The sequence below is a fragment of the Mastigoproctus giganteus genome, chromosome 2, assembly GCF_048544385.1.
Source record: "Mastigoproctus giganteus isolate SK-2022 chromosome 2, ASM4854438v1, whole genome shotgun sequence".
Lineage (NCBI taxonomy): Eukaryota > Metazoa > Arthropoda > Arachnida > Uropygi > Thelyphonidae > Mastigoproctus > Mastigoproctus giganteus.
The window spans coordinates 116007246-116032431 of NC_143576.1; the positions used below are offsets into that span (position 1 = coordinate 116007246).

The 25186-nt window shown below is 39.2% G+C and overlaps 1 protein-coding gene across 3 annotated transcripts in view; it reads right to left on the reverse strand.

Moving 5' to 3' along the window:
- LOC150089511 (uncharacterized) overlaps positions 1 to 25186 on the reverse strand; it is a 258840-nt gene that overhangs the window by 165512 nt on the left and 68142 nt on the right. For all 3 annotated transcript variants that reach the window (XM_090389530.1, XM_090389531.1, XM_090389529.1), the window contains exon 2: positions 2483 to 2711. In XM_090389530.1, the coding sequence (XP_090245656.1) occupies positions 2483 to 2623 (141 nt within the window). In that variant the 5' untranslated portion in view covers positions 2624 to 2711. The remainder of the gene's footprint in view (positions 1 to 2482; positions 2712 to 25186) is intronic.

The following is a 25186-nucleotide window of genomic DNA, read 5'->3' on the forward strand; positions in this document are numbered from 1 at the left end:
GATATATTCATAGGCCCACAAATTAGATGGCTTTTAAAGGATGAAATCTTTGAAACAAAACAAATTTCCTATTTTTGCCTCGACACTTGCGGGTTAATTGCTTACTTAAATCCAAATATGTGTTTATAAAGTTTAAATATGTTATTTTTTATCCATTTGGAATGTTTACTGGTTGTCATTTCTATTTCAATCGATTAATTTACAAGAAAAGTAGTTAAGTACATTTAGATAAGTAAAAGTAAAAATTCATTGGAACTTTCTACTGTCATTTTCAGCACATGTGATTTAGTCACAATCAGTTGATTTCATTCATGTTATTGAAAAAAAAAAGTTTAAAATTGTTGGCTAGTGTTATTATCGGGAATTGCTAATTTGGCAGTGTCAGCCAAATCATTTCCCCTAATCCCAATGTGGCTGGGAATCCAGCAGAAGCAAATCGTATTCATGTTCATGGAGAGAGAATCTTCTGCTGAACTTGAGACAGAACTGGATGAGGATTACATCTCACAGTTAGTAAAGCCTGAGAGAGTCGGAATATAAAATGAACTGTTGGTATTGGCATTTACTAATGTGATCCAAAGGTAACTCTATAGCGTGCCATTCTGCAGTAAATATGCTGCATTCAGAGATAATCTGCTCTGATACAGTGGCACCTGTAAAGACAGTAGCAGATCCTACATATGATTCTGATTTAGAGCAGACTGTGTAAACTAGCATGAATTCAGAATGCTCAAGCTCTGTGTGCTAAATAGAGCTGCAGGTAGACAGACGATGGAATTTCTGACTTTCACTCATTTTGAAGGAAAAAGTCACTTGTTGGAACATGAGCATGCCACGGTGGAAGGAGCTGCTTTGGTGTTTGGGCAACCTTGTCTACCTTGATTTAAGTTCTTTGAGTAGCTCTTGGAGACAAATACCAAAAGGACGATTGGCAGTCTTATGGGTATTGTACAAACTTTCCCATTGTGGCTTAAAAACAGATGGCCACATAGGATGGTCTGGCAGGGATTTCCGCTTTAAAGCATACTCTAGAGACAACTGCTTATGTTGAAGTGATAATGGTTGTTCATTTGCTTCAACAAATAGGCTCTGGCACAGGGGAAGGCAACTGCATAATGAATTCATCAAGGTCTGCTTTGGGGATTTCTGTCTGTTGTGGCAAACAGGAGCATTTCATTAGTAGAAATCCAACAGTAAGTCTAATTGCTACTGCCTCTAAGTTTGTTGTTCCGAAGGCTGAAATGGAGTTGCCTGGTTGCCAAATGGAAAGCAACTCCTTCATGAGCAGGTACATCCAGATGCCCATCCTTACGTATGATAGTAACATTATGAAAGGATGAGTGTTCGTTTGCCTTTAGGTATGTCTCATGTAAGTAAAACTGGTTCATATTTTTGCAGCAAGAACTAGATATCATCAGCATTTCACTGGAATCCATGATAATTCCGCTGTAGGAATTTTGCAATTATTGGGATTAGTGGATTCGCTGACCAGCTTCTGAAATGCTGAGGGCCAATTTTTCTTGGCTTTGGATTTTGGAAGGTATGGATGAACTGTCCTGTAGACAATTCTTCCTCTGCAAAAGGTTTCAGATTGATTCATTAGACACCTTCTTAGCCACAACATTTTTTCCTTATACCATTGATACTTGGGCTTTCTGTGGTCTTCCTTGTAGTTTCCATTGTATTTTGGTTGTTATGGAGCATTAGAAAGGTACTAATGTTAGAGTGGCAACTGAGTTTTCAGTGTAGGTTTTTGAGAACTCAGTAAATCCCATGCAATATGAATGAATGACCAATTCCTTCAATGAACTGGTCATGTCTGTGTATCCAATGGTATGTATTCTGGCCACCTTATCAGCATATGTTGGCTTAATGGCATTTACTCGTTTCATTGTTTTTCTCACTTCCTGGTATGAGCTCTGCCTTTAGTCTATTTCTTTTTCTTCTTTCCACCTCTGACAAGCTCAAAGTATGCAGGGTGCTCACATTGGTAATTAATACATGTGGGGGTTTGGAGATGAACATAATGTAATTTTGTGGTCCTTTGCACCACACTAGGTGCATGAAAGGGGACTATACCAGGCCATTTGTGAGTGTCCATATTTTTGGTGCTTAAAAGTACCTTAAAGGATTTGGTATATGATTTCACTGGACAGTAATGATTGAATTGGAAGGCAGTGTATTGAAATTAAGGATGAGGTTTCTAGCGAGGGCTAGATTCCCATCCCTACATACAAATATTCATTTTTTAGCTGTCACTCTGAGTTTTCAGTTCTGGATTTGTATGGTGGGCACTAGATCCCAGCAATGTTCCTCTCACCATGCACGAGTGCCCACATTGAGGAGAGGGGGTTGGTAAAACTTATAAAGAAATCTATAGGCTTTAACTGAACTCTAAATGACCTCTAGCATTAAAAATCATTGACAATAAAGAAAAACTAAGAAAAGGATATCTGATTATAAAAAAAGGCTGAACACTTACCTCACAAAAGCATATTCCCTCGTAGCATTCTCCATGGCCAGAACAGTTACTCATGCAGCTATTAACACTGGACATGGCTGGCCACATTGATGTCACTGTAGAAAAGTGCAATGCAGGTGAAGAATGACTACAATCAGCCATTGCAGTGGATGTGGCCCTATTATATCAACCAAATGTGATGACATGCAGAAGCTGTGTATTACTGTTTCTAAGAACAAATATGTTGAGTCTAAAAAGAAAAACAGAAATTCTTATGACATAAATTTAGAATGAAACCAAATTTGATAATATTCAGCAGTGAGATTTTTCATGAAACTTTGTAAAAATGAAAACTATCATACATGAACACTTGTGTTATTTTTAATTTAATGCCCAACACTAGAGGAAAATTAATGTCAAAAATCAAATCAGAATTTAATTAAAAAAATTTATAAATAAAACCAGTTGACTTTACGATGCAATAATATCCTCTATAACTATTTATGTATTACTTGTTTAGTGTTATCAAATTCTGGACCTCTAGAAAACTGTGTGTGTGTGGGGGGGGGGGACTTGATCCCTTATCCGAAATCTAGCAGAACCAGAAAACCATCGGTATCAAATCTCACACAAGGGAAGCAATTTGAAACTGACACAAACAAACTTGCTTACAATCTAGTCTATTCTGGACTAACACATTTCTGTTCACACATGTGATCATTCCATCTTATCAGTATCTCACACTTCGTTGATTTTCACACTTTTTGATTGCTTCTAATCTACTTTCCTGTTTGGCACACAACAACCATCCATTGCAGTGGATTTTTTGTTATTTTTTGCCATATTTCAAAATTCTCACATTTATTCCTCTTTCTTAAAATTGTAGCCTACAGACAAAAGCACCCCGGAATAGAACATGCCAAAGCCATTTTTTTCCATTTTAAATGAAATTTTATGAGTAACATCAATGACAACTTATTATTCCTTAATTATTGTATTTCCATTTAATCTGCATCATATTGAAGAACTCAGACTATTAAAAAAAAAACACTCATGCCTCGTCTTGAATATAATTGTCAAGTGTCAAAAACAAATATTTAAAATTAGCCCACAGCAGTACCATCCAATTAGTGAAGTGCACTAGTTTCCAATCGATCAGCGCATCTCTCAGTAACTACACTCATTGCAGGTGTGGTTTATGAGACTGCCAGTGTCCCATCATTGAAGTGTACAGGTTTTTCAATTTTTGCTTGCCACCAATGAAGATAATAACCAAACCAGGCATTTTTTTAACATGTTAAAAAATACGTCTATAGCATGATGGCAGGGAGGTTATTTTTAAAAATTACGTAAAAAATACACATTGATGAGCCAAAACATCATGAACAGTGAGTCATTATGCAAATCGAAGCAACTGCAGGTAACCTACAGTGCATGCGCAGGGTTGGGACACGGTATAAAACACGCCTGATACTGAGTTCCATTAATCAGTGTTACTCTTGTTCTTCAGATAGGAAAGGCAGCAGACCTGAGCAAGTTTGACAAAAGCCGAATTGTAATGGCCAGACAACTGGGTCAGAGCATATCCAAAATGGCACGGCTGGTGTGGTGCTCACGGTCAGCTGTGGTTAGTACCTACCAAAAGTGGTCTGAGGAGGGGAAACCCATGAACTGCCGGCGAGGTGTTGGACAACGGCTCATCGATGCTTGAGGTGAGCGAAGGCTCTCCCGGATGGTATGTGACAACAGTAGGGTGACTGTGACGTAACTCGCCGGTAATTGGAATGCTGGTGACGGGAGTAATGTGTTACAACACACAGTATATCGAACCCTGCTGAAAATGGAGCTGCGTAGCCGCAGGCCACCCCAAGCACCCATGTTAACCAGGTTCACCAGCGACAGCAGCTACAATGGGCATGCGGGCATGGAAACTGGACCTTGAGTGATTGGAAGAAGGTCGTCTGGTCCGATGAATCACGTTTCCTGTTGCACCATGTGGACGGCCAGGTACATGTGCATCGTCTATCTGGAGAAGTGATGATGCCTGGACGCACTGTGGGACGAAAACAAGCCAGTGGCGGCAGTGTCATCCTTTGGGTAATGTTCTGTTGGGATACCTCAGGTCCAGTCATCCATGTCCCGGACACCCTGACATCTACCACCTACCTAAACATCGCTGCTGACCAGGTACACCCTTGCATGACAATGGTCTACCCCTCTGGCAGTGCCGTCTTTCAGCAGAATAATGTGCCAATGCCACACCGCCCAGATTGTTCAAGACTGGTTCGTGGAACATGAGGATGAGGAAGACTTCCAGGTATTGCCCTGACCTCCAAATTCCACAGACATCAAATCCCATCGAGCATCTGTGGTTTGTGTTGGAACAGCAACTCCGATCTGCGGCATCTCAACCACAGACCTTACAGGAGTTAAAGGATCTGCTCGTTATGTGTTGGTACCAGACACTACAAGACATTTAGAAATCTTGTAGCGTCCATGCCTCACCAGGTATGAGCTGTTTTGGCTGCACGTGAAGGGCCAACATCATATTAGGTAGGTGGTAACAATGTTTTGGCTCATTGGTGCATGTTTTAATATAAAAAATGGATTATTCACAATTGTGTTCATAATGCAATTGTGAATAAAAGTATTGGACGGCATCGAAAAGTGAACCATTATTTGTTACTGGTTTTAAAGTTATAAAAACTACATACTTTATCCAAAAGTGAATCTGTTGGTTAGAAGAAAATCTATATTTTAGTAGTCACAGAACAGCCTTTACTATTTGAAGTTTAAAATATAATTTTTATACATTTTATCCTCACTAGAGATACTATTTGTAGTATTTATATGTCTGTGGGTTTGTTCATTTTTCACAGCTCTGAGTGCTTCACTGGTCAAGAATGTGTTTACTTATTGGCAGTGCTTTTTTGTAAAAAAATAGGTGCCGTACTCATTCTTTGCTATCAGAAAAAACTGAAAATTAAAAGGATATGAAAAGTACTCTGAAATTTTTTTTCTCTTGATATTGTTACTTTAGTAGGAATATTTTCAGAATAAGAACAAATTAAGTGTATTAACACACAGTTTATTAAGCATAAATTCATTATTCAAGTATATAAAAAAAATAAGTAAAAATAATTTCATAATAAAGTTTTTGTAGAATATTCCAAATTTTTATTAAGTTCTCATCTGACACCCTATGCCAGGGGTCGGCAACCATTTTTGAGTGAAGAGCCATTTTTGATCTAATTAAAAAAAAAAAGAGAGAGAGAGAGAGAGAATCTGAAGAGCCACACCTCAGCTCAAGCTGGGAGGGGGAGAGAGTTTTTAAGAAATGGAATAGAGTAGAAAGGTGTTTATTAAAAAAAAAAAATATATATATATTTTGAAATATTATTTATTAATACTGAAAAAAAGTAACAAACATCCAATTAGGTACAAATGAATGTGACTTTTGCTGATGAACTTCTTAAGCAAGTGTCTTCCAACATCATGTGAGTATGTCGTAATTAAACATGCTGAGCGTTAAACATGCTCGCATTGTTCAGACGACGGTTTCTTGATTTATTTTTAATATAGCTCATGTTCAAAAATATTTGCTCGGAGAAATACGTCAAACCAAAAATTGAGAGAAATCGAAACGCAAATATTTTCAAATTTATATATGGGTCCAGGAAGCTACATCACGCATCGAACACAATTTGGTCTGCATTTTAAACTCCTCTATCGCCGTCCATTTGTGTAGAATTGCATGGGCAGCCTTTTGCCTCTCCAAATCCCTAATTTCAGTTTTAAGGCATTTTAGTCTTTCACTCCATATGTCCTTGATTTTTCAGTCCTCTAACTCCATTTCAAATTGTGCTTCATGTGAGCTGTAAAGTTAAAGAGACACAGTTACATGTTAAACGAGCTGCATGCGGCTCGCTAGCCGAAGGTTGCCAACCCCTGTCCTATGCCGACTTCTTTCCTTCCTCTGTGTATCGGTTGCTGAATGACGTTTCCGAAGCAGCCATGAATCGACATTTTTGCTGGATCGAAGCAGGTCAGCAGCGGGCCTACAATGTTAAGAAACAGTAGCGAAGAAATTGTTTTTGTCGTCAACGAAGCGCTGGTTGGGCTGGTGATCAGATTCATTTGTGAAAATCCTCGTTCACATTCACTTGATGAAATTGGTATCGTACTCAGAGCGATCATCAAATGCTTCAATTTTTCTGAAACCTTATCATTTGGGTATCTACGAATTGCCTCTCTTTCATTTAACTTTTTTTTTTCTTTTATGTGAACCCCAAATACGAGAGGTATTAGAAACTATAGTACTTAGTACCATGCTTGGGTTGGAGGTTGAGAAGATGAAAGAAGATATTTGTTGACGTTGGACTTGAACTTCTGTAGATTGTAATTTTCAGGAAATACATATGAAGGAAGGTTGTTCCAGAAAACGGCAGTTGAATGAATAAATGAGGAAGATGAAAAGTTGGTTCTGTGGGTTTGAAGTTGGACAGTAAATGGATGTTGGCTGGTGGCGGCACGTGTTCGGACTGTTTTGAAAGAGAGAGCGGGAATTATAGAAGCCAATTCAGAAGAACAGTGCCCATGAAAGTATCTGTAGAAGAGACATGCAGCAGAAACAGTGCATCTATGAGAAAGCGAGTGGAGAGACTCTGTTAGAGATGAATCGTTAATTGACCTAACTGCCCTCTTCTGAATGGAATCAAAAAGCCTGAGAGAGGTTTTGGGGACACCACTCCAGATGTGGGAACAATATTCCATGGCAGGGCAGATTTGCGATTTATACAGAGTGAGCAGCTGTTTGGAAGAAAAGTAACGCCGAGAGCGAAAGAGAAAACCAAGTTTTTTAGATGCAGAAGAAGCAATATTTGAAATGTGCTTGTGCCAAGAGAGATTAGAAGTCAGGGTAATCCCCAAAAGAGATATATCATTTTGCCTAGAAATCGGAGTGTCACTAAAGATAAGCATAGGAGCAGAAGAATCCATTTTGCGAGATATAAGACAAGACTGAGTTTTAGAAGGGTTGAAATCAACTAAGTTGTCTTTGCCCCACTGGAGAATTACCTGAAGATCGGGATTTAAGGAATTCGCAGCAGATTTTCGAGAAGTTGAAGCTGATTGAGCAGGACAAGGTTTCTCAAAATGGAAAGTTGAATGCAATGTGTATCATTGGCAAAACTATGGTTAGGATTTCCAGCAAATGGAAGAAGGTCATTGATATACAAGAGGAAAAGAGTGGGGGAAAGAACTGAACCTTGGGGGACACAGGCATTAGTGGAGAAGTTAGAAGACAGAGAGCCATCTACCATCACCCTCAGTGAGCGATCAGAGAGAAAACTGGATAACCAATTACTAAAAACAGTTGGCAAACCATAAGATGGAAGCTTGTTTAGAAGACCTTTATGCCAAACATGATCAAAAGTCTTTGAGATGTCAAGAGCAACTACTTGTGTTTCACCGAACCTGTCCATTGAATTAGTCCATAAATGGGTAACATAAGCCAGAATATCACCAGTGGATCGAAACTGACGGAATCCATACTGGCGATCGTTGATCAGACGGAAGGTTTCTAGGTAGTTTAAGAGTTGGCGGTTAATTAATTTCTCCATTACTTTAGAAAGAGTAGAAGTAATTGCAATGGGACGATAATTGGATGGGAGGGATTTGTCACACTTTTTTAGGAACTGGCTGGATATGAGCAAATTTCCAAGCAGAAGGAAAAACACCTTTGGAATAAGAGAGTGAAAAAAGGCGGCAAAGAATAGGAGTAAGATCGGGAGCACAGGTTTTGAGAACAAGTGGAGAAATACCATCAGGACCTGGAGCTTTCTTAGCATCAAGATTCATCGAAATCCTTAGCATCAAGATTCATCGAAATCCTTCTGATATCCTTTTGATGGAAGACCACAGGAGGCATTGAATGGAGCGTGTTAGAAATGGTGGGAGGTGTTTTACCAAGATCATTAATACATGAGCTGGAAGAAAAATGGGATGCTAGCAGGTCAGCTTTATCCTTGGCTGAAGTGACAACAGAACCATCTTGTTTGGACAGAGGTGGGAGCAGAGATGGGCAAAAGTTGCGGCCAATAGGCAAGAGACCAGAATGCTCGGCTACCATTAGGGCAAGAAGCAAGTTTTCTACTCTTAGCCTGTTCAAACTCTAGTTTGGACTGATTAATAACTGCTTTACAATTGTTGCGAGCTTTGGTGTAGGCAGAAAATGAAACTGAAGAATTAGAAACAAGCCAATTACGATATGCAACATTCTTCTCTTGGACAGCCTTAGCACATTTATTGAAAAACCAAGGTTTAGATAAAGGACGAGATTTTAAAGTGGAGTGTGGGATAAAGGATTCCATTCCTGCAAGAATAATTTCACTGACACGATCTGAGCAAATTTTGACATCAGAAGTTTTGAAACAGTAATTCGGCCAAGGAAAAGAAGAAAAGAAGTCTCGCAGGTCATCCCATTTTGCATTCTTGTAATGCCAAACAACATGAGGTTGGGAATAGCCACGAGATAATCACCAAGTTGTGATCTGAAGTACCTAAAGGACCTCTCACTTCGACCGTGTACTTAGAAGGGTTGTTTGTGAAAAAAAGATCAAGCGTATTGGCTGTATGATTAGGATTGTCCGGTATTCTTGTAGGTAAATGAACAATCTGTGCTAGGTCATTAGTAATCGCAAAAGCCTCAGCATCTCGACCACTGTTGAGATGCGAGGCTTTTCTAGTCACACTGACCTGCTGGGTCAGTGTGACTAGAAAACGGAAGCCAGCTGAAGTTGTGAACATTAAAATCACCAAGGAAAATTACCTCACTGTTAGGAAAGTTGGACTGGAGAAAGTTAAGTTGCAAAGAGAGGAAGTCAAAGAGCTCCAAGTGATTAGTGGAGTTGGGAGAATGGTAGAGACAACAGATGAATTTTACACAGTGAGGTAGAGAGATTTTAAGCCAGAGAAGATCAAAGAGAGGAGATTCCAAATTGCCAAGTCTCTGACAGGGAATATCAGAACGGACATATGCACAAGTACCACCTTTGAGGTGAAAGGAATCATACAGCGAATAATTTGGACATCTGAGATGAGCAGTAGTTGAATCAACTGATAATTGAGATTCTGTCAGAAAAAGTACATGGGGTTTGGATGACTGCAAGTGGAAATGGACATTGTTAAGATTAGAATTGAGACCACGTATATTTGTGAAATGAATTAGGAAGTCCTTGGGAGGTTTAGATCTTTTTGCAGATAAGCTTGCTCTATTAGTTTGACAATTCATGGTGTATTCAATAGTAAGAAAAAGTGGGTGGGACATGCTGTATGAAGTAATGAAATTTTTGGATAGGGCGTACATGTGGTAAGAATATACCCAGATCCTTGACATAACGTGGCCTCGACAATGCTCCCCGCATACACACTACTCAGACTCCCTCCAGTCACTATCTGGCAGAGTAGAGGTAGCAAGATTATACACTAGCTGATCCGGAAGCCTCCTAGAGAGTTACCAATAGGTTTGGTCAGGTGTACTAACTAGCGGCCGGCCTGCGAACACTGTTTTAGAGCTGTACCCTCGAAATGTAAGGAATATTGGATCTCACCACGACATTCATCATAACCTCAAAAGTCATCAATCATACTACATGATGGAAGAGATAGGGAAGGGTTGGCCGGAACTTAGCTCTAGAGACTAAACATAGGTTCCACCACTTCAAGCCTCCAATAAGCAAAGTGGTGGTATTTCACCGGTTGATGAGAGTCATCTACCACCTAGTACTGCCTGGTAACATAGAGGGGCGGCGTTCCTCCATATGGTGTGGGCACCACACCTCGACCCCTGCTTACGTTGGTTCACACCTGGGTGGTCACCCACCATGTACTTGTGCATGGAGGTTATACCCAGGATTACTAACAGTCCCTCCATCGTGAAGGTGCAAGCAGAGGATTTGGCTGTCACAGACCATCCGGACTTCGCCGAAATTGGGTCCACTTGACTTGAGTGTCACCCGAATATCAGTTCCATTAGCGTTTTAGACTCCCAGGTAGCAAGTACAGCTTGTCTGGCATATCTGAGAGAATGTCTGTGACAACCTCAAGGACCTCAATGTCTGTGACAACCTCAACTGTAACCTAATTGACAATTTTCTAACTTTACTTTCACCAAATGCCAACAATTCATTTTAGAAGGTTTAATACCATCATTGTCCTCGTTTTCCTTCTCTCCTCATCGGTATTATCACTAGTTATTAAATTTAAATTTTTTCTTTTCTTTTTTTTTTGAAGCTGTCCAAAACATCGGTGTCATTCGGATATTCAGGTACTGTGACCATGTAAACAGAAATAGGGAAATTTTACGGAAAAATGTGGATAACGTACTTCCACGAAACAACAGATGGTTATTTGTTGGGGTAAAAGAAAATCACTTTTCTAATTCTCGAATGGAGCGCTTACGGTTGATTCACAAAGGTGTCCAAACCTATGGCCCGCGAGGAAGGTGAACTAAAACAGCATTTTAAATTTTGTTAATTATCAAAAAAATTTTCTCATTAAATGTAATGTTCAATAAATGTAATTGTGATTGTACTTAATAAAATTTTTGAATATTTCAATTTTACATGCAACAAAATAGGGAAATATAACACACTAAAGAAATCTAAGTGAATTTTTTTGAATATGGCCCCTGTACGGGAAAGGTTGGACACCACTGCAATAGAAGGTGGGTCAGAGCCCACTGGGAATACATGGTATTCCCAATAGGCTCTGGCCCACCTTCTATTGACTAGCGAACTCCTTCTATTGACTCACTCTTGACTAACGAACTCCTCCGTATGTGGGACAGGTGGTCAGATAGGTTTTACCAGGTAACACTAAGTTGTAGAATGCGTTAGCTCTCTTAATTCTCGCAGCAGCACTAATTGCCTGAAGGCCAGAAATGCAAACAGTGCATACCGAGTTAATTCGCTCTTAATCCGTTCGCTATGTGAAAATTTTCTTCACTCAACGGAAACTGTTTTAAATGCAACTTCCAAGGGGAATTCAAAATAATTCACTATAAAAGGACTTCGTTAAACAGAGGCCCGACTTGAGTAATTTAGAATGATAAAAATGGTTAGACAGTTTTATATAGAAAATATCTTAAAAATACACAGTAAAAAATGCAAATTTAGTTAAGTAATTTTAAGCTTATTTGAATAGTAAGTAATCATGTGAAAAAAAATTACAGAATATTACAAATGTCACATGTCACTGTTAATAAAGGTGTCGATACGACTTACCGTTGCGTACCGTCCCAAAAAAAGTACTGCTTATTGGAAATAAAGAAATATAGCTGTGCAACTGAGTCCTTGCTGAGTTGAGAGGTTTATCACAACATTATGTTCTTCTCTCACCCACTGGATTACCCTATAGCTCCCCCCAAACAGATGGGGGCATTAGCAACTGAATTTCTCTGTATTTCTTCTGAAATATCTCCATGTATCCTTTATATACATGCACAGCTTCCACTCTCCTCCCTTAGGTGAATTTTATATTTTTCTTCTCTAAATCACTATTTCAGCTTAAGACAAATTTAAGCCAGTAAATGAGACATATGGTCTTGCTGACATTCTACAGTTTTTCACTCCTGCAATTTCTTCCTTTTTTTTTTCACCGTGCACTTCATTTTATGATAACTTATGCCTGAAAGGAGACTTACTGTCTCACTTAAATTTTGAGGCTCATCTTTCTTCCAATCACTATTTACTTCACATATGGGAAGACTTCATTTTAATTCCATAAAACTTACTCCCTATCTCCAGTAAAAGGCATTTATAGCATTTGCAAAGGCATCTGTATATAATTTATTTTAAACAAAGTGGAAGAGAAATTATTGAAGTTAAACATAAGAAAGGCACCTGGGGTGAATGGGATCTATCCAATTATATTAAGGGATATGGATATGTATATTCATGTCAATGGTGGCCCCTAGGCTTCCGCACATCCCCGCCTGTGTGCTCTGTAATTGATGTAAAACTTCTGCAAGGGGCCTGAAAAGTGTGAAATGAAATAATATTAGTAAAGTGTAATATGTTGTTACATATGTTGTTAGTCAGGCCTCTTTGCCACCAGGGAACAGTCACCATATGAGCAAATGCTCCCTGGTGCCTGACCCTGTCACAAGGAGCTAGGCCTGAATCAATTATTCTGTCTGTGTGACTAACACACTATACCACACCCACCATAAGAAGTGCAAGCCTGGTGGGTGCCAGCCTTCCCACTCCCAGGTGGCCCAACCTGGAAGCTAGCAATAAATAAATATAAAATAAATAAATAAATAAATATATAAAATAAATAAATAAAATAAATTAAAATAAAATAAATAAAAATAAATAAATAAAAAAATTAAAATAATAATAATAAAATAACAATAATAATTAAAAAACACCTCGATCCAAGTGCCAGCTAAAAAAAAAAAAATATAGTAAGACTTACTAAGCAGACATGACCAGCAACAGTAGACATCTGTCTACGCTTTGCTTTGTGAAGACAGACTTTGCAAATCATTTGCAAATCATTGCAAATGTAAGGCATTAAACTTTTCTCTGCTTTGAAGGTAGAGGTGCTCATTGCCCAAACCCAATTCACGAATTACCTGTTTTAGTTGCATTCTATATTGTTCATAAATTAAACAGTCATATAATATATGAGACCAAGACTCTTCACATGAACAGAGGCAGTTTGGATCTGCCGCTAACCCAAAATAATATAATTTTAAATTAAAGGAACCATGGCCAGTTAAAAAATAAGAAGTTTTCATCTCTGGATAAAACCATACATTAATCTTTTTATCCAAGGCAAAAGATACCCTTGGCATGAAGAGCCTGGTTACCACTCCTGTATCACTTACTTCCCATTTTCTCTGCCAGATTTCCATCAACTGATTCATAAGTTTCTTTTTAGCCTTACCACGTTCAATTGTAACTTTTTAATCCCATAAAATCTAAAGAAACACCCTTCCTTAAATAATAACAAAAGGCTTTATAAGCCACATGAAAATCAAGAGGCTGGAAGCCCGACAGAACTTGGATCGCATTAGTAGACACTGTTCTCAAACCTAAATAATGAAAGTATCATTTGTCTCTGTATGGACAAAAGTTTCTGTTTGAATTTTACATTCAAGATTTTTGTGTACCAAACAATAGCACCATATACTACTATGGGTAGAAAAAAAGACAGCCTTGTAATATAATACCCAGGCCCTCTTTCTTAAACCCCAACCAGTTCTTGCAATTCAAACAATGGCAGAGGAAAATTTTTCAATCCTTTTGCTTAAATATTGTAAGTGCAACATAAAAGTCAGCCGATTATCAATAACTAAACCCAAATGTTTAGTACAAGTAACCATAGGGATACGTTTACCATCCAATTTTACTATAGGAGGTCTTTCAATATCTAGTTTGCCTTTAACCAACATCACGACTGTTTTCTTATTTGAAATCTTAAGTTTATGTTCTTCAGACCACCCAAATAAACTGTTCATGACCTGCAAAGCAGTCTCTTCTAATTCTGGCCGGACCTACCAGGAACACAGACCACCAGATCCTCAACATATGCAATTCTATGACAATTAATAATTGTCTTCTGCAACAATAAATTCAGCACAAGGTTCCAGAACATGGGACCCAGGACAGAGCCCTGGGTCCCACGACTAACAAGTTTAGAAAAAACCATATGCTGAGACCTGATTACTAAATTTCTACCAGTGAGATAACTGGCCATGGCTCTATACAAAAGATCTGGGCATTCTACTGGTCTTAAGGAACAAAGTATGCTCTCATGCCACACACTATCTAAGGCGCCCTCAAAATCAATCTATAGCACGAGAACATACTTGCTAGATGACTGATTAACATAATCCACTAAATCCTCTATAGCATCCTCAGCTGAAAACTTTTTTTAAAACCATACTGAAATTGCAGCTGAACTCCTTTTTGAAATAACCAATCAGTCAACCTGCATAATAATAATCTTTCATAAATTTTTGCTATATTAGACAATAAGGAATGAGCCTGTTTGGCCATATTGGCCAAACAGGCTCATTCACCTGTTTGGCCAATATGGCCACCTTTAGCACTCACTACAACACCTTTAATAAGCACAAACACTTTTAGAAAGAATAAACATAAATTAACTCAATTAGTAAGCAAACATTTAACACAAAAGGAAACACTTGATTAATTCACCTGTGATCAATGGCTGGATAATTTAACCCGTCAATCCGACAAAAAAAATTCAATTTTACTAGGAGCTATGAAACTCACATCCACAATTATATTAAGGGAGGCAGCCAAGGAGGTAAGCAAATCCTTAGCCATTATTATGAGAGCATCCTTGGATTCGGGGGAAGTCACTGTGAACTGAAGATGCACCAACATATCCCCAATTCACAAAGGGGGAGCAAAGGGCGACAAGTAATTACAGACCTGTGAGCTTAACTTCTGTTCCAGGGAAAATAATGGAGTCACTGGTTAAGGAAGTAATGTAGGACCATCTAGATGGAAGTGCAGTTATATCTTGGATTTGTTAAGTGGAAATCTTATCTGACCAATTTGATTGGATACCATGATGCAGTCACAGAGGAACTGGATGCAAAAAATAATTCTGACATCATATACTTGGATTTCAGGAAAGCTTTTGTTACTCTTGCATATAAAAGACTACAGTACAAATTACAGCAGTGTGGAATTAAGGGCAAGTTACTGCTTATTGCTATAGAGGAAGCAATGGTTGAGTGGGAGAAGAGAGAGTAGTGATCGATGGATACTGCTCTTCACGGATTAATGTTATCAGTGTAGTCCCCCAGGATTTGGTGCTCAACCAATTATTGTTTTCTGTATTTATTAATGAAATTGATGAAGGTATATCAGGCTTCATGTCTAAGTTTGCAGATGATACAAATGTTAGCAAGGTGATTTGACATAATAACTGTATGCTACTGCAAAAAGATCTAGAAAAATTAGGTAGATAGGCAGAGAAATGGCAACTGCAATATAACACTGACAAATGCAAAGTACCACATATGAGAAGCAGTAATCCTAGATTAATGTAACAACTATGTGGAAGTACTCTCATGATATAGAAAATGAAAAAACCTGGGGATAATTGTACAGTCGGATATGAAGTGCTCTGAACAGTGCAGATAGCTGCCAGGACAGTTCATGGTATTTTGTGCTAGCAGGAATAAGGAGGCGATTATCCCCTCATATAAGGCAATGATCAGGCCATATCTCGAGTACTGCATATAGGTCTGGAGGCCTCATTTTAGGAAGGAAGGAAGAGAGGAATCTGGAATGGGTACAGATAAGGGCAACAAGTTGGTGTGGAGGACAAATGGGTGATCTTACCAAGAAAGCTTCAGTTCTACAAATTGTGGCATCTGGATACTAGGACAATTGCGAGGTGATCTGATCGAGATGGTTAAGGTTCTGAATGGATTGAGCAAGCTCAATGGTGATGGAATTCTTCCTCTTGCTCAGACTACAAACATGGGGGGGGGATTCAAACTTATGAAGGAATGCATGCAGAACATAGTGCAGAAGTTTTTTCTTTAGCCAGCAGGTGGTTGATTGTTGGAACAAACTTCCATTTAGTGTTATTGTGGGATGGATAGCTTAAATAAAATCAAAAAAGAATTGGACAACCTATTGGAATGGATGAATAGATTAAATGGGAAATTTTTTTTGGCTAATGCTGTATAAGCTTGCCTTTTTGCATCATTTGCCAGTACTAATCCTAAATCGCATTGGTCCACTTGATGATCCTGTATAGACAGCTGATAAGCTGACTAAACATTTTGCATTTACATTCAAACATGAGAAACTTTTACAAACAGGGATTGGAGCTGAATGATTTTATAACAATGTTAAGGAAAGTGGAAGAGAAACTATTGCAGCTAAAAGTGAACAAAGCACCTGGGTTTGATAGAATCTATCCAATTATATTAAAAGAAGCTGCAAAGAACTCCTTTCCTTTAGCCATAATAAAGAGCCATTCCTAGATTACAGAGAAGTCCATACAGATCAGAGGTGTGTAAATGTGTCACTATTTTCACATGGATGGTTCAAAGAGTAAAGTGGGTAAACAGGTAAGTTTGGCCTTTATTCTACAGAAAATAATGGTCAATAGTTCGATAATGCAAAATCGTCTTAATAGGAGTGGAGCAACAAGGCAATCACAGCATGGATTTGTTAAAGGGAGATCATGTTTTAACTATCTGATTAGCTACTGTCATCACAAAGGGAGTGGATGCAGAGAGTAATTCTGACATCATATACTATGGGCCTGAATTGGTCCAGTGGTTAACATGTATGGCCACAAGTAAGGAGGCTGCTGGTTTGAACCCATACATTGACACAAAAAATGCATGGCTCATTCACACTGTGGCACTGAAAATCTGGCTGCAATTAATAATTCAATGCATATGCAATCACAATGAATTTGTGATTTCTTTTATTATTATTATTATTGTTGTTAACAGCTACAAAACAGCAAACAAACGTGCCTGAGGGGGCAGCTACAAAGCAGAAGCTTGGAGTATACATTTCCCAAAGTAAAGAGAAAGGTAAATGTACATAAGAAGACTAGCGAATTGAAATGTACAGATAAAATAAAACTAAATAAATAAAATTAGGCCTCATCTGTCCTATTTAAGTGAACAGGTAGGAGTAAGGCAGAGCACTGGTATTTCTTCACACACATTACACAATCAGTCTTAGAACTCGCAAGAAGAGTCCATTTTAAGTCAGGTAACAGATGAGGTTAGCAATTTCAGTTGCCTCTTGAAGTGTCCGGGGGTGTCACATATCTCCATATTTGCTTTGTTCATTGATCTTGCAGTCCTGTTGTAGAAGTTGTAGTATCCATAATTTGTTCTCGCATAGGATGGTTTCAGCAGTGGATGGTTTCTTAATGCTCTTGTTGAACCGTTGAAATTTATTTGTGAGACGAGATGAGGGCAATTCAGGGTACAATTTAACAGCTGGTTAAGAAGAAGTAAGTCGGCTTTATCTCTTCTTTTTTCCAGCGTTTCGAGTCCAAAGAATACACAACACTCTTGGTAGGATTTCTCATTGTATTCAATGCCACTTTTAAAGCAAACGTACTGGATTACTCTTTTTTGAATATTTTCAATTTCTAATTTTTGGTAAGCAACATGTGGGGACTAGACCTGTGAGGCAAATTCTAGGGCTGGCCTAACATAGATTTTGTAAAGAAAGATGAAAAGTGCCAACTGATTGAAGTCTCTGTTAATTCTTTTCAGGAAACCTAGTTTTTTGCTAGCTACCTTCACAATGTTAGAGACATGGACATCAAAGAAAAATGATTCTTTAATAAAGATACCTAAATTTTTGGCTGTACTAACCTTTTTGATTGCCTTGTTGTTGACACAATAAGAAAAATTAAGTTAGTTTTTCTGTGTGCATTAGCAAAGCTCATCAGCTCACACTTGTTTTCATTGACTGCCATTTTGTTCTCCTTCAGCCACTGAATAACTTGTTGAAGAGCTTCGTTTTGGATGATGCAGTCATTGGTACTGCGAATTGCTTTATCGATTTTTATGTTGTCTGCAAATACGTTGATTTTGATTTGGTAGTCTCCAAGGGTGCTTGGCAGGTCGTTGATGTATATAAGAAATAATAGGGGGCCTAAGGATGAGGTTGATTTCTAAAACTGGCACAAAGCAGCATTGGGGCAACTTACTACTATGAATAAAGGGATGGTCAAGTGTTAGGAGACAAACAGTTAAAAATGGCCACCACTCTTCATGGACTTAACTGGACCTTACAGAGGACCCCAAATGTACCCATGGTGGTGATGAGGATTGGGCCCATGTCCTATATGACTGCTCCAATTATCATCCCCACAGATGTATACTAATCAGCAAAATTTGACCCATAAACTGCAGAGATGAGTAATTGTTCACCTCTGATGACATGTATTACGTGGCATTCGCTGAATTTCTCAAAACTTTTTGAGACTAGAAGAAGCCATGCCGCAACTACTAAAAGTGAGACATCTCCCAACATAACTGCTTACTTGATTAAGACGTAAACTCAAATGTGTCTGGCCTAATAGAATGTGTTTCCCACCCAGCTATAGGTTAGTCAGTTTATTTTATTTTCAATATATGTATGTGTCGGTATAGATGAGTGTGTCTGTGTTTGAAGTGTAAATGAGTATGTGTTTTGCTATGGATGTATATGAGTGCAAGTAAGTGTGTGTGTGTGTGTGTGTGTGTGTGAAGGTATATATGTATATATGATTGGTATATACACTGGTGTGCAAAACTTAAAGGCGCGTCTCCGTAGCCAGGTGGGAAGGAGCAGCAGTGCCTAGCACATGCTTCTTGATTAGACTGGGGTTCGAGCCCATCACCACCAAATACGGAGGATGCGGAAAGGTCAGGGAATGACCACCGCATATTCCTAGAGCAATATGGCCCTAGTTGCTAATGCTCATAAAAACAAACAACAAACAACAGCAAAACTTAAGGACCAGTCAGATTTTCACCTGTAGTTTCTCATAGGAGTGGCCTGCATATGGGAAAAGCATACCAAAGGAACCTTGTAAGGTACAGAAATGAAAGAAACAACACTGACACAACAATGGAAACAAAACGATACAGAGGGACTTTATTCAAAAATGGCAACATAGCACTGGCTGCCATGATACAGATGCATCACTGCCAAAGATGGAACAAAGGGAAGAAGTGGTCCTCAGTAGGAGATATGGCCAACCCCTAATGTTGATGCAGGCTTTGCCCCACCTGTCCATACTTAGAACATTGTTGCTGATAAGTTCTTGCGGTAACATCGTCCATTCCTCTGTCAGCACCATCTTCAGCTGGTGAACATTTTTCGGTGGGTGTGGACATGCCGCTAGGCGTCTCCCCAGAGCATCCAATATGTGTTTGATGGGATTTAGATCGGCCGAATGGGCAGGCCAATCCATACAAATAATGTCCTCACTTTCCAAAAGCATATCAACAGCTGCAGTGCGAAGGGGTGTGGTGTTATCATCCATAAACACGTACTCGGAGCCAATGGCACCTCAGAACAGATGCACATGGGGAAGGATTACCTCAGTACAGTAGCGTGCACCAGTTACAGTACCACCTTCCAGTATCTGGAGTTGTGTACGTCCATCCAAGATAACGCCTACCCAAACGAGAACACCTCGACCGCCTTATCGATAACTTTCAGTGATGTTTGCGAGGTGATACCATGTGCCAATCATTCACCAGATTAGCTGACGTCCAGAATTGCTGCCTAGACTGAATCTACTCTCATCAGTAAAGAGTACCTTACCCCACTGTGCTGCTGTCCAGTCCTTGTATTTGATGCACCATCGGAGACACTGTAAATGGCATCTCCGATGGGCGGGTGTTAAAGGGACAAGGCGTACTGGCCATCGGGCAAACCTTTGTAGAGTCACCTGGCCACAGTAAACTGCTATATCCTGCGTCCTGTGCAGTTGGTTTGCAATGGATCCCGCCTGTCTGGTGTCAGTCCCTCTTGGCCTGTACATGACAGCTGTAGAAGTATACAGCGGTCATCACTGGGCGTTGTTTTTCGTGGACGATCACCACTGGTCCTTCGAACAGCTGTACCTGTTGTTCTGAAGGCCAACCGCACACGTTATGCGGTTGGCCTTCAGAACAACAGGTACATTCCTCGCACTTCGAGCTTCCCAATTAGTCGACCCCGGGTACTACTGGCCATTTCATTGTCTGTAGCACTGTATGAAACTAATCAAACATCTGTAACAATCGTGCTCACCATTCGGTAATTTGCACATAACTGCTACTTTTATCTGTTTATGTGAGCCCTCTCATCACGATTCAAATTTTTGCACGTGCTCCAGCTTTCTACCGAACGGCCACAGTTATACAAATAGCCACAGGCTGTTTCGTTTGATTTGGTGGTTGTAACCTTTAGAAATAGTGTTGGTCTTTAAATTTTGCACACCAGTGTATGTATGTATTATGAATGTACGGTTTGGTTATTTTATGGTGCAAAAATGATGAATGTACACAAGTGTGTGTGTACCACTATATAACAGTATGGGTGTTTGGGGTTTTGGTATGCATTCTGTATGTTAGTGCAGACATGCGTATCTGAAGGTATAAAAGTATATGTGCCTTGTATGAATGTGAATGTATATAAATGTGTAATTCGCTGGGTGGGGAATGAGTCAATTAACCTGGAAAGAAAAAAAAGTGTGCACGCTAGTTCCATTCAGGGTACAATTATGAACGAGTTGAATGTGTACAAATGAGAATGTCCTATACATATTGTAACCTGAATATGTATAAAAAAATTTCTGCATACTATCTCCAGGTTAAGCAGTACAAATGGGAGTGTAAGGACTGGTCACCTGCGTAAACGATGTGGTGACTGTGGGAATGTAATGTGTCTGTGTGTGTATACACACACACACACACACACACAAAACATATGTATATATTTTTTTTATTGTTTTTTTTTTTTTTTTTTCAACTGGGGGTTCTCCCTGGCAAGCTCAGGTGCAGCCCAGGGTTTGTCCCTGCCAGTAGATTTTCTCCTACTGACTCCATACCTAGCAGCTTCCCCAAAGCAGCGGAGAGAAATGCAGGGTTCCCACCAAGAGCCCGGGCAGTTAAATGCCAGAGGAACGTCAGACTAACAAAAATCCAACACTACATTATGCAAACTTACACTAAAACCTACACTATCTCTGGCATTTACAGTTTGTATTGTGACACATACACCTCACCATTTGTAGGGGAAAACCCCGGTGCCACTGGACAATAAACACTATACGCTATACACTATGCTCTTTGTGGACTCAAGGGCGAGACCACCAGAAATTTCATTACAGATATTGCTTTCATTACAGAAAGTACCACGACTTGGCTCACTCCACTAAGAAACCACCTTCATGCTCACTGGGCATGGATCCACCAAAGCTCGTCTTCATCATTTGGTGCAGTCGAAGAGGACACATGCATCTGTGGCGAAACAGAGAATTGGAATTACCTTACGCTCGACTGTCATTTATTTGGATGCAAGAGAGCAACTCCTCCATCAAAGCAACTTGCCTGCTCTCTATCCTTTTCACTCTGATTGAAACTAGAGAAAGTTCAATGCCTTCATACACTTCTGTACTGTTCTTTTCAAGAGGAAGAGAGACACCTGACTACTGCTGCTGCTATCTCACTGGAACCCAATCAGGTTGCTCTACTGGGCAATCTCCCTGGATTGTCCCTACTTTCTTCATTGAACTTTGGACCATCTTCATGCAAACCACAATCTGGGGTAGGATTTCTAACATTACTGGTGCTTGCATTGCAGCATGAGATTCCTCCACTGTGGTTCATCCTCTGGTGGCCTGTTTACCCTTCGGGATAGAAGTTATTTATTTTTTAATTTTTATTTATTCTTTTATTAGTATTTTATTTTATTATTATTTTTTTTCCTTTTCCTGATGATGCCCTACTGGTATGGGATCTCCTGGTGCAGGTCCCTTCCTGCCCATTCCTGCCAGCCGAGCTGGAGTGTTTCTGCCTTGCTATTTTTTTGGTGATCTTCTGCCTTGCTATTTCTTACTTGACTGACTTTTTGCTGTCCTCTCTCACCTTTCTTAAGGGTGCCCTCCTTGGGATTTCCCTTCCTTGAAGTCCCTGCATTGTCGTCCCCTCTCTTCCCTCCTCCATACCCTACTCCATTCCTCGAGTCCTCTATCTCCTTGCTCGGCTGGAGATTTTGGATTCTGACAGGTATCCCTCTACTGACCTGGTCAGGCTCCTCATGCCATGGATGGATGCTGAAATGCCCCTTCCTGATGATGGGTCCTCCCATTAACTGTTAGCCAGATGAACAACATGATAACCTACACTACTCAACTGATCCTTTCTTTGGCAGATTTTGCTTCTTTACAGTGACACATTCACATGGTTTTGTGGGGGACCACTGGTATCACTGACAGATACACACTATGTCCGATATGCTCTTCATGGACTAATGTGATGGGTGAGGTTCCAAGGGGGGTTGGTATTGGGCCCCCTTACTGTTTTTAATATTTATCAACGATGAAGGTATTTCAAGTTTGATGTCAGTTTGCTGATGATACAAAGGAGGGGCACAGAGGCTAATGACAGTAATCAAGATATGCTACTTCAAGATCTAGATCAGGTGTTCACAAAGTGCAGCCTGCAGGCCATCTGCAGCCCACTACCTTTTTGCATATAGCCCACAGCCGTTTTTATGATGTTATGTATAAATGTGAAGAAATTCTTTGTTCAAATTTCATAGAATCATAAAACTTGTGTACTAACTACAGAGGAAATCAGTTAATAAATGTGAAGAAAATCTTTGTTCAAATTTCATAGAATCATAAGACCCATGTACTAACAGAGGAAATCAGTTAATACAAAATGTGCAGAACTTTCACAAATATTTCCTGTTAACTGAATTTCATCAAAAAATTTTTGATGACTGATTCCAAGCAGAGAAAAACTGAAGGAACTGGCCATATGGGTGGGATTGTCTCACAGATAATAATTAGTTGACCTGAAAAGTCTTCTCTTTCCAATCATTCTTTCATGTGAGGATGGTAATGATATTATTATTATTAGCAATATGGTGCAAGGAAGCCTGAGGCTTATGCTGCACCAACCAAAAACAATAATTTCTGCATTACTCAGAGAGAGAGAGAGAACAAAAAGAGTCAGAAGTAGAAGGGAATCACCAAAAAAGAGAAGAATGATGATATCCAGCTCAGGACCCTGTGTGTGTAACAAGCCCATACTCACCACATAAGCCCCTGATATCACAGCATTAACCCAATATAAGGCCCACCCACAATTTCTACCACCATATTTTCATCAATATTGTTGGCTCACTGAAGAAAAAGTTTGAGAATTGCTAATCTAGATAAACTAAGTAATAGGCTGAAAAATGGCAAATTGAGATTTGACAGTGATAAATGCAAGATACATTTTGGTAGCAGTGATCCTACAATAATATAATACAGTATTTGGGTAGCACAAAACTCCAAGAAGGAAATAAGAAAAGCAGCTTGGAGGTACAGCCACTCCGCAACTTACGGAAATTCGACTTTACATAAGTTTTTGTCGAAGGTGCAAACTTAAAAAAATCATGGAAATTTTGCATCCTACAGGAATAAATGCAGGTATCGTGAAAATATCATAATGTGAACCCAATAGCACATTTGTTTTTTTTTGTTGGTTAATTCGTTCCAAGACCTCCGAAGTTGAAATTTTTGCTATATAACTAAGCCGTTTATCCCTCTAAAAGGTCATTTTTATAATGGAAATTGCACTACATTTTCATTGTTATCATATGTTCCATTATAAGAATCAATTTTGAATGCTTTTGTGATATTTTTCAAAATACATTTCTGGAGGTCACTACCATAAAACAATTTGTACTTTCTGGTTTATTGAGCTTTTCTGTTAGCGGAATCTATTATAAAAGGGTAGTAAACTCGATCTTATTGCATTTGCGATAATCCCAATAACTACAATTCTGTGGGTTTTTACGTTATTACAGTGAAATGACTTCCTTTCACTGAAATCTTCAATCGTATAAAAAACAAAATTTCAGAATCTTCTCTTCATTCCTATTTACTTATTACAATGGTGAAGGGAAAGGGACCAACGGAAAGTGCAAGTGCTGGCAGTGCTAGGAAACGAAACAAAATAGATTTAGAAAAGATGATTAATTAAGGATGAAGCAGGATAAAGTTTGTCATCTATTGCACAGAATTAGGTCTCGCTGCTTTCACAGTGAATACTCTTTTAAGGGGCAGTGCATGTATAAAAGAACATGTTAAGGGATCAATGCATTTGAGATCAACAGTGATCACAAAACAGCGTTCAGGTGCTATATCGAAGATGGAAGAGCTATTAATAATATGGATGTAAAATCAGATTCAGAAGCAAGTGCCGCTGAGTCCAATGGCCATTCAAGCAAAAAGTATTTATGAAGATATTAAGGATAAGTATGGCGAACCCCAAGTCAAGTTCGTGGCAAGCAACGGGTGGTTTAATAGGTTCAAGCATCACGCTGGTGAAGTCGACAGTGCCAATTCTGCAGCTGCAGAGAAATTTTGTGATGTATTGGAAAAAATCCCTTCTAAATCTCCACAGCCCTCAACTTCCACAGTGGAGTGCTTATCAGCTGGAGAGTTAATTCTGGCAACGATGCTCAAAAAGGTAAAACTTGCTGATGTTATGCGTGTCTCCTATCTCTTTTTGTAATTTTGTACACTTTTGTAATTTTTCCTGTGCACGAGATAAAAAAAAATTAATGAATCTATTTACATGTTTGTCGAACATTTCTTTTTTGCTTCTATCAAATTCAGCGCGCATAGTTGCGAGTGCAAAATTTTCCTATATGCTTATTTATGAAATTCTGACTTATGTAGCAACCCTTACATTAATCAGGGACTGGCTGTAATTGCACAGTCCTACATGAAAGTCTCTGAGAGTAGTACAAACAAGTTATTAGAATAACCCACGGGGCTCTGTCAATTACACATACAGGAACTTTGCTAGTAGGGATAAAGGGATTGATTATCCCATTGTATAAGGATACCAGAGGATCTAACCATTAAAAACTTCAGTTCTGAAGCACTTGGAACCACTAGGCACCTGCAAGGAGACCTGTCTGAAGT